Source organism: Canis lupus, chromosome 6 (genome assembly GCF_011100685.1).
Source record: "Canis lupus familiaris isolate Mischka breed German Shepherd chromosome 6, alternate assembly UU_Cfam_GSD_1.0, whole genome shotgun sequence".
NCBI classification, from domain to species: Eukaryota; Metazoa; Chordata; class Mammalia; order Carnivora; family Canidae; genus Canis; species Canis lupus.
In genome coordinates, this window is record NC_049227.1 from 11,382,641 (window position 1) to 11,393,217 (window position 10,577).

Here is a 10,577-nt window from a genome sequence, read left to right on the forward strand (position 1 = left end):
TGTTTTAAAAGTCAGCTTTCTCGATGCCTGGGTGGCTCAGCAGTTGAGCATCTGCCTTTGGCTCAGGCCATGATCCCAGGGTCCTGGGATTGAGTACTGCATTGGGTTCCCCGCAGGGAGCCTGCTTCTCCCTCTGCCTATGACTCTCATGGATAAATAAATAAAATCTTTATTTTTTTAAAATAAAATCTTTAAATAAAATAAAAGTCAGCTCTCTACAGAAATAAAACTTCCACCCAGAAAAGTGCCCACTAGAGCTTTATAAAAATTTAAGCAGCACCCAGATCAAGCCATAAAACATTACCAATACAGCAGGACCTCCTCACCCTCAGCTGCTGCCCACCCCTCAAGGGTCACCACTATCACCTTCTAGTGCCTTAGATGAGCTTTACCTGGATCATCTTTGTTTTTAAAAGGCTGTACAGTCAACAACAGTAACAACAATGGCCACTGTTTATTGCTCACTCACTGTGTATCTGGCCCAAAGCCAGGTGCTTCACCTGGGTTAGCTGTCAACAATCCTATGGATCAGGTTGTATTATTATCTCCAGTTTGAAAGGAGAGAGGTGAGGCTCAGGGTAAGAGACCTGTTTAAGTTCACCAGTTCCACAAATGCAGCTACTGAATTTACAATGTGACAAGGAAAGTGGTAGTGAGAGGTTGAATATAAAAATCAGCAATGGTCAGGGGCACCTGGGTGGCACAGTTAAGTGTCCAACTCTTGGTCTCGGCCCAGGTTGTGATCTCAGGGTTGTGGGATCCAGCCCCGTGTTGGGCTTCCTGCTCAGCATGGAGTCTGCTGGAGATTCTCTCTCCCTCTGCCTCTGTCCCTCCCATTTATACTCTTGCACATGCATTCTCTCTCTCAAAAATAAATAAATCTTAAAACAAACAAATAAATGAACAATGGTCCAACCATAAGTAAAAACAGAGCTCTGACCCACTACCTGCAGCAACCAGTCCCATAAGACAGCCTACTGAATACAAGTCAGGCTTGTAAGGAATCAGATCACTGTCCCTAGCAAGCAATCCAGGAAGCCAAACAATAACCCCCGTAATGACTGGCCAAAAACAGCAGGAACTTAAAGCATAATTCATAGCTTCCTTCATTTTTATTCTTGCTTCCAACATAGGGCCAAACAGAGGAAGCCAACTACGCCCCTTTGCTCAATCATGGAGGATGTTTGGCTTCTATTAGCTTGCCTCCAGCTTTCCCGGGTGGACAGCCTCCTATCAAGACCTTTTTTTTCTCTATAAAGCTTTCCCACTCCTCTGCTTGCCTTTGAGTCTCTGCCAAACACGAGTGATGGTGGTTTACTCCCTTGCCATAGGAGGCTCTGAGTTAATAGTCTTTGCCTGTTCTCGTTTGGTTGGTCTTCATTTATGTTCCCACTGAGGGTACAGAGTTGAGCAAACACAGACCCTCAACCTGTCCTCATAGTTCTCACTGTCCAGTGAGCAGAGAGGACACACTAGTCAAGCAATCACAGTAAATGGGACCATGCAGCTGTGATTTTGCTGTAAGAGAGAAGCACAGGGGTTCAACCACCATTGTTCATCCAGTGAAGTGGGGGTCTGACCTAGTCTGAGAGTCAGGGAAGTCTTCCTGGGAAAAGTGATGCCTGACCAGAGATGCAAAACCTACGTATGAGACACTGAAGGCAAGAGGAAGGAGGATATTCCAGACAAAGGAAACAGTACAGGGAGACATGGATGGAGGGAGGGTGGGTAACCAAGGGACTAGAAGGGCTTCCAGGTGGGAAGATGATGTGAGATGATGCTGGAAGAGTCCACAGGGGACGGATCATACAGGGCCTTCAAGACCACGGGAAGAACTTTTGTCTCTATTGTGAGAACAAGTGGAAGCCAGTGACAGGCAGTGGGAGGAGAGAGGAGCCATATGCTTGGTGTTATGGGTTGAATCATGTCCCAAACAAGATCCACTCAAGTCCTAACCCCTATTATCTAAGGATTGTGACCTTACTTGGAAATAGGGTTATTGCATATGTAATTAGTCAAGGTGAGGTCATACTGGAGTAGGGTGGACACTTAATCCAATATGACTAGTGTCCTTACAAGAAGAAGACACACAGAGAAGATGGCCATGTGATGACAAAGACGGAGATTGGAAGGATGAGGCTATGAGCCAAGGAATGCTGAGGATTGCCAGCAAACACCAGAAACTGAAAGAGGCAAGGAAGGATCCTCCCCTGGCACCTTCAAGGAAGTGTGGCTCTGTGGTCACTTTGATTTCAGCCTCTGGCCTGCAAAACTTGAAACAATATGTTTCTGTTGTTTTGAGCCGCTCAGTCTGTGGACCTCTGTCATAGTCGCTCTAGGAAAAGAACACACTTGAGTTTTTAAAAGATCCATCTGGGTGCCTGGGTGGCTCAGTCAGTCAAGCTTCTGCCACTGCTCAAGTCATAATCTCAAAGTCCTGGTATCAAGTCCCGCACTGGGCTCCCTGCTAAGTGGGAAGCCTGCTTCTCTCTCTCCCCCTATCCCACCCCACCCCCCGCTTGTGATCTCTCTCTCTCAAATAAAGAAATAAAATCTAAAAAAAATAAAAATAAAATAAAAAAGATCTATCTGGCTAGGTTGAAGGGGAGCCTAAGTGGACAAGGGTTGGCCATGTAGGGTCTGCTGCATTCCTCCCGCACAGACAAGATGGTGGTTTGGGCTAGGGTGGTGACAAGTGGGGCATGAGTAGAAGACAGATCTGAGGAATGTTTGGGAAGTGACATCTACAGAGAGAGTATGGAAGTGGGTCAACTGTGCTCTTGTCTACTGTGTGATACATGTTAAAAAGAGAGCCCCAAACATTTTCAAGAAACTTGTCATCAACAAGGCAGCTGGGATTGAGCACAGGCAGTTATGACATCTAGGACAGGCCAATGGGTCAGGAGATGGGCCAGGGCAGCATGGCTAGAGAGACATCCCAGAGTTACACTGCAAGTGATCAGTTTGGGGGCTCAGGGTAGAGGGAATCTGTAGGATTAAGAGGCACACTGGGGATTTGGATTGAAACCGGTGATTATTGGAGACAGCATAAGATATCTGAAACAGAAGTGTCATCTGAGAGTCCAGGGCCATCAGCAGTAGTAATGTCTAAATACACAGCTCGGCCAGGGTCGCCAAGTTCTTTGTTTCCCCACCTGCCAGCCTTCCTCCCCTCAGACATTGCTAGCTGGTCCCAGCATCCTCTCCTTCCACTCCGGGAAGTCCCTACCAATCAAGTGGAATGGATACACAACACGTCGTCTTGTGATCCCAGGACAGGGGTGGGATTCAACAGGGAACTCAGAGACTCTTCTGGAGGTCTGCAGATCTGCATTTGGTCCCCTGATCTTCAAAAGAAGCCCAGAAGGTTGACAGAGCACCCGCTTGCATCCCTCCTATTCGCTGCCAGAGGAAACTGAGACTCAGAGTCTTGAGGCTAGTGAAGGACCTCGTGAGGGTCCAGTTAAGGTTTTCTACTTCTAAATCTTCTTTCTACTCTTTCCTGGGAGCACTTGTGAGTTTGGGGGCCCAGATAGTGTAGACCGCTGAATCAACATCTTTTTTTTTTTTAAATTGTGGTAAAACACATACAACATAGAACTTACTGTTTTAACCACTTTAACTGTACAGCTCTGTGGCTCTAAGCACATTCATGTTATGCAACCATCACGACCACCCAGAACACTTTTCACCTTTTCAAACTGTACCTCTGTCCCCCCATTGAACACTAATGGAAAGAAAGAACTTCCTGAGTTTCTATGGCAACTTAATGTTAGCAAATCTACATTCTTTTTTTTTTTTTTAAGATTTTATTTATTTATTCATGAGAGACACACACAGAGAGAGAGGCACAGGCACAGCCAAGGAGAAACAGGCTTTCTGCAGGGAGTCCAATGTAGGACTCGATCCCAGGACCCCAGGATCCCAACCTGAGTCAAAGACAGACGCTCAACCACCCAGGTGCCCTATAAGAGATATCTAAAGTAATCTAACTCCCTGAGAAAGTAGAATGGTGGTTGCCAGATTGGGAAGTAGGAGAGGGCATCCTTATTCAATGGGCATAGGGGTCAGTTTTGCAAGATGAAAAAGCTCTGGAGATCTCTTGTACAACCATGTGCATATTGTTAACATTACTATACTGTATGTATACTTTAAAAGGGTTAAAATGATAAGGTTTTTGTTACGTGCTTTTTTTAAGCCATAATTAAAAAAAAAAGTTTAGCACAGCACTGGCTACCTAAGGACTCAACAAATACATGCTGAAAGCCAAAAACAAACAAACGAAAAGCAAAAAACCTGAGGTCTCAAATCCTGGCCTCATGTTTTTCCTGTAAATTTTAGATATGGGATATGGTTGGTTGCTTGCCTCCTTTTTGCTTTTTTAGTGTGTGCAATTTAAGATATTGCTAGGAAAATCAAAATCAAGACTTTTTTGGAAAGTCATCCAAGCGGTGCCACCCCTTTGATGGACGAGTTTATGTGTTCATCTGACACTGACTTTGGGTCTGTCAACCGCAGACCAAGGTCAGCCTCACACATCCACAGCCTCAGAGGTCAACAGCAGACCCGCTTCAAACAGCAGCCACTGGGCAGCCCGCGTAGCTCAGTGGTTTAGCACTGCCTTCAGCCTAGCGCATGATCCAGGAGTCCCAGGATCGAGTCCCACATCGGGCTCCCTGCATGGAGCCTGCTTCTCCCTCTGCCTGTGTCTCTGCCTTTCTCTCTCTGTCTCATGAATAAATAAAGAAAATCTTAAAAAAAAAAAAAAAAAAAACAGCAGTCACTAACACCTGGGGGGCCCCTTTTCAGTTTACAGAGCACCCCATTTGTGTCATCTCATTTGGGCCACTGTCTCCTCTTTACCAGGTTTCTGGTCTCCCCCACACTGCCAGCGGGGTTCGTTTGCAGAACTGAAACCTTAGTTAAGGTTTGTTGAGGTTTGTTTTTAAAAATTGGCTGTTCCCACCCACATTCCCTTGTGCTATAAATAGAAAAAAAAAGAGGTTTAATTAGTAAGGCAAGACATTTGAGCTACGTCTACTTGATCCTTGAAAAGGAAATCTAAGAGGTTCTTACTATCACTTTTTCAATCCTATATAAGGTAGGTCAGTAAGGTAGCAAAAGCACATCTGTTTTTTTGCTCCTTCAATTCTTTTTCCGGATTCTTCTTGGGGGAAAATCTAAAACGGTGAGTAGCTGGTGGACCTACAAGACCCCAGATTCTTCTTTCCTACCTGCGTTCATATTACACTGGTATGTGCTGTGCTCAGATTTCTTTCCCCATGGACTTGACACCTGGAAAGATTTTAATCTCTGATGAATGGGCTTTTCATGTCTTTGATTCCCAGCGTTCAGGATAGATAGCATCTTTTCCACAGAAGGGCTTTAAGTAGCCCAAGTTGTATCCTTTCCCATGTGACATTGGCAACATTGCATTTTCAGTGCATGAAAATACCATTGCATTTGTAACATGGTTTACTTTTGGATGTTTTGTAGATGCCTATGAAAGTGATTGGTTGTGCAAATGTCATTTTCATAAGAAAATGGGATCAAATAATTCTTTAAGTTGTATTTCTTAATTCTGCCTTAGGAGAATATTCAGGAGAAGGCACTGAGACAACGGGGGCTGGAATCATTTCAATTGATGGTTTGCATGTGGCTATTTTGTCTCATCACTTAATAGGATATACCTCGATCTCATGTTTAAAATTTCCCTACCAGCATACAGTTTCAGTGGGCCAAGGAGTGTGTAGTCCCCTTAGATACTCATGGCACTGCTTGCCGTTGACCACAGCTCATTTATTGTGTGCACAGGTGAAAAATGAGCATCACAGACGTCCTTAGCGCTGACGACATCGCAGCAGCCCTGCAGGAGTGCCAAGGTAAAGGGCAGTGAGGCGGGGCTGGGGTGGGGGGTGGGGTATTTCCCACCTGGTCACACCTCCAGCAAAGCCAAGAAAATTAAAATGTGGACTTTGCTGAACATTCATGGGATCAGAGAAGAAAACTGTTACCAGTGAAATAACTACAATGAGAGAGGATAGGATTCCTTTGCTGTCAGGTGGAAGAAACTTACTAAAAGTGAAAAAACGTGAGGATATGATGTAGACTGTTTGAATCCAATGACTGCATTTCACATTCTCCCCCGCCCCCATTAGACCAGTGCTGCTTGAGTCTTGGACACTCAGCCTATTAAAAGGGAAGGGGGAGGCATGGGATGGGGGGGGAGGGAAGGAAGGGGGCAGCAAGAGCAAGTGGGCAGGGAAGTGGGGAGGGCCATAGGAGATGCTGTCACAAAGTCACCTGGTCTTGGTTGCCTCAAAATCTTGCACTAGTCACAGCCCTGTCTTTTTTTTCTTTTTCTTTTCTTTTCTTTTCTTTTCTTTTCTTTTCTTTTCTTTTCTTTTCTTTTCTTTTCTTTTCTTTTCTTTTTTCTTTTCTTTTCTTTTTCCTTTCCATTCCATTTCCTTTCCTTTTTTTTCTCTTCTCTTTCTTCTTCTTCTCCTTCTCCTTTTTAGAGGGAGAGGGAGTGGGAGGACAGAGCTGGAGAGGGAGAGAAAGAATCCTAACCAGGCTCAACATGGGGCTCGATCTTATGACCATGAGATCACGACTTGAGCTAAAAATCAAGAGTCAGACGCTTAGCGGATGAAACCACCCAGCACCCTATCTTCTTTAAAATTCGAAAACAGAGCCTCCCTGTAGCTTGATGATATATCATGAAGAGGGTTTTAATAACTTATGTTTCCAGCACCTTGGTCCAAATACAGAATGTGACCCGATGAGCCTCAGAATAACCCTCTCTCTGTCCTTCAGACCCAGATACTTTCGAACCCCAAAAATTCTTCCAGACATCGGGCCTCTCTAAGATGTCGGCCAGTCAGGTGAAGGATGTTTTTCGGTTCATAGACAATGACCAGAGTGGATATCTGGATGAAGAAGAGCTTAAGTGAGTTTTGTCCTGAGCTTGCTTGCGTGGCACCCCTGACATTGCTAGGTGGGTTGGGAGCAGTGAAGGCCAGTTTGGTAGTATTTCTTCAATGGCCAGCGTTGACACTGGTTCAGCAGAGCCCCACGGAAGGGAAGAACATGAGTCAGTGGGCCATGCATCTTTCCTTGTGAAGCACTAGACATGGGCACTGAAGACTGTAGGTGCAAAAATTCATTCATTGTAGGTTTTTTCTTTGGCAAATATACTTATCAACAAAACTGTGAAAAAGCATTTTAATCTTTTAAAATTTACTTTTTATTTATTTTTTGAGAGAGAGAGCAAGAGCAGGGGTGAGGGTCAGAGGGAGAAGCAGACTCCCCCCTGAGCTGGGAGCCTGATGCAGGACTCAATCCCAGGACTCCAGGATCATGACCTGACCTGAAGGCAGACAATTCACCAACTGAGCCCCCAGGTGCCCCTCTGAAAAAACACTTTTAAAAACAAAATGCCCACCAGTAGTTTCTACAAGGAAGGCAAGTTTGGCTTGTGAAAGCCTCTGACTGAATATTGCAATGGCCGGGAACAGTCGGTTTGCTTCAGGAGAGAAAAGGGTAATTTTTTCAGGAAATTTCCACCAATTTTGATTGTCCTGCAGGTTTTTTCCTCCAGAAGTTCGAGAGTGGTGCTAGAGAGCTGACAGAGTCAGAAACCAAGTCTTTGATGGCAGCTGCAGACAATGATGGTGATGGGAAAATTGGAGCTGACGGTATGTTCACACGTGCACATAGCACAAACAAATTTAGCTCTGGAAGCAATCTGGGGGACTTGGGCGATGAGATCAAGCAGACATGGTTAGTGAAGATCCCCCTTTCTTAACTTTGCTGAGCTTCAGCCTTCTCATTTGTAAAATGGGCCTGATGAGAGGATACAGATGATGTACGTAGAGGCTAGCATGATGTCTGGGGATGTACCATAAAAGCTGATCCTGTGAATCACTGTCTGTGACCCAGGAAATACCCTTCACCTGACCAGGGGACTAGCTATTGTCTGGCTAATATTTGCAAGACACCCTAATGCATCATGAGAATTATGTGAGGAATTTTTACCACTGAGATTTGAACCCCCCTAAGGGAAGGATTGACATTCTCAAGTGTGTCTTGTATCAAAATGTCTCTTGACTTGAATAGGAAAGCCTCTTAGCTTTCAAGGTTTAAACAAATACATTTTATTGGACATTAGCCCACTGACTGGACAATATGGGAGAGTAGATCAAACATCCTGTACGGAGACTTTTGTGTGCAGAGCCCTATATTCAAATTTTAGTATAGAAGCACGGCTGTAGGATTATTTTCATCCAGTTCAGTCATATTGCTTACATGTTTTTTATTTTTATCTTTTTAAAAATTTTATTTATTTGAAAGAGAGATCACAAGGGAGAGGGAGCAGCAGACTTGCCGCTGAGCAGGAAGCTCAACACAGGGCTCTATCCCAGGACCCTGAGATCATGACCTGAGCCAAAGGCAGATGCTTAACCAACTGAGCCACTCAGACACCCCACTTACATGCCTTTTAGCTACACTGTGCATGCCAACTCAGGAGAATTTATGCATGGTCTTTGAGGTGGTACTCATTGGAGATTAAAAATTCCTATTTAGATCCTCTTTTTAAAAACCTATCCAAAATTATACCACTATGACTTACTACACAGGAGTTAATGTAGCTTCTATACATAGCTCAGAAAAATAGTTTAGGTAAGAGAAAATATATTTACTTAAATCTAACCACCAAAAAATTCCAAATAGGCAAAGTGTACCAATAAATACAGAGCAAATCCCCAGTTTTCCAATTTCAGTTGGTCACATCTGCTCATTCTTACCACTACCATCATCACCAGCATTTAGTAATATAAACTCTTGGGGGTAAGGTTAGAGTTCATCAGACAAAAGTGAATTCCAAGCCCCTGCCCCCATGAATTGTTTCCTACATCTGCACAAAGTGGATTCAGAAAAGAGGAAGGAAACCCCCAATCTGTCTTAAAATAGCCAGACAGAGAATTGAGTGATCCCAGATTGCAATAAGTTATTATACCAAATCCATGTGTTGTCAGAGGGAAATGGCTGGACTCACAAATTCGAATACAAGGGGCTCTATTGCAAAGCTGAAGACGTTTGTTAGATTATGCAGGAAGATGGAACACTATAGACCATCTGCACCTGTAGTCAGTGACACATTTTTCCCCTCCTTTTGTGCCCGTGGAGGGGGCCAAACCCATCACCGAACAATCTGCTTCCCTTCCTCTTCAGAACTCTCACTGGCCACAGCATGTCTGGAAAAATACCAAGCCATCTCCACTGATGTTTTCTCACCTCTTCTGTTTTAGAATTCCAGGAAATGGTGCATTCTTAAAAGCCCCAGGCTGTGGAGACAATCAGCCAGAAGGTCTCCAAAGCCCCAGGAATGGGAAACACCACTTCCTCTCCCTAATTTATTTATTCACTCCCCCACCTCCACCCCCACAAGTGCTTCTGCAATTTACTCTTGTTTTAGTGAGGTAATAAGACAGTCATTCATGAATTTTCGATGGTCAGTATGCCCTGATGACTCTGTAAGGCCCTCGGCAGACAATGCCTTTAAAATTCATCCAATAAAGATACGTTTCTCATCATCTGCTGATGTGTGGGTGTGTTGTTTTGTTTTGTTTTGTTTTGTTTTCAGCAAGGTACAGGAATGAAAGCAACTTGGGAGCCGAGGGCTTTTAGAAATATTTCTGGTCTTATCAGCTCAACAGAGGAAAAGGTTGGAGGAAAAAAGTGACAAACAAATGGCACTGTCAGGCTAGGATTTTCTTAGGGAGTTATTGGAGGCTGAAAGAAATACAAAGAAATTTACAAAGAGCCCAAAATCACCTTTGCTTATGTGTTAGATGGCCTAAGAGGGATTTAAAAGCCAACAGTACAGGACAGAAAAAAGTGTGAGGCTACAGTGGCCCCAAAGCTAAGGAGACTTGCTCTGCCAAATGGGCACAAACCCATTTTTCAAGCTTGCTGCTTTTTTTTTCTTTTTTCTTTTCTTAGAAAAACAAGCTATCTGAGACTTGCCTGCTCTGACCCAACCTCCTGCCACCTCTCCCTTTCTATCATTACTTTCCTGGCTCTTATTTGATACCACCTGAGCCAATTACACCAAGAATTGCCTTAACTTTGGAGGTGAGCCTTGGGGTCCTGTTACATGGTGTTCATCAGGGTGGGGCAATCTCAAGCAAGGAAATTCTCACTGAGCTGATTTCCAAAGGTGGCAGATGCAAACTGTGGTCTCTGGCTGACCCTGGAAGTTAGGACTCCAGGGAGGAACTGAGCCATTTTCCTGGGAGCCTGCTGTAAGGCTCACAACTTTCACTCCACATGGAGGCTCGTAAGGCCCTGGGCTCTCCTGGATTGCTTCCTTCACACTTAAGTAGCTCAGTGACTTTCGAACCCCTGTTTTTTGGAGGGCCGTGTTAGCTTTTCAAAGCATAGGGTGTATGCTACAAGGGGGCCTCTGGGTTACTCCAGGAGGCCAGTGTTCCCACATTTTTATTTTAAAAACTATGTATTTATTTTAATATGCATTAAAAAATTCAACTAGAACAAACATGTGATTTCAATAT

General features: G+C 44.3%; 1 protein-coding gene across 1 annotated transcript; it reads left to right on the forward strand.

The window, feature by feature from the left end:
* Positions 1–5,820: 5,820 nt before the first annotated feature.
* Positions 5,821–9,596, forward strand: OCM (oncomodulin). Its single transcript, XM_038539466.1, is given in 4 exon segments — positions 5,821–5,882; positions 6,817–6,975; positions 7,587–7,697; positions 9,312–9,596. Coding segments are annotated over 4 exon segments (357 nt in total). The 5' UTR covers position 5,821; the 3' UTR covers positions 9,338–9,596.
* Positions 9,597–10,577: the final 981 nt, after the last annotated feature.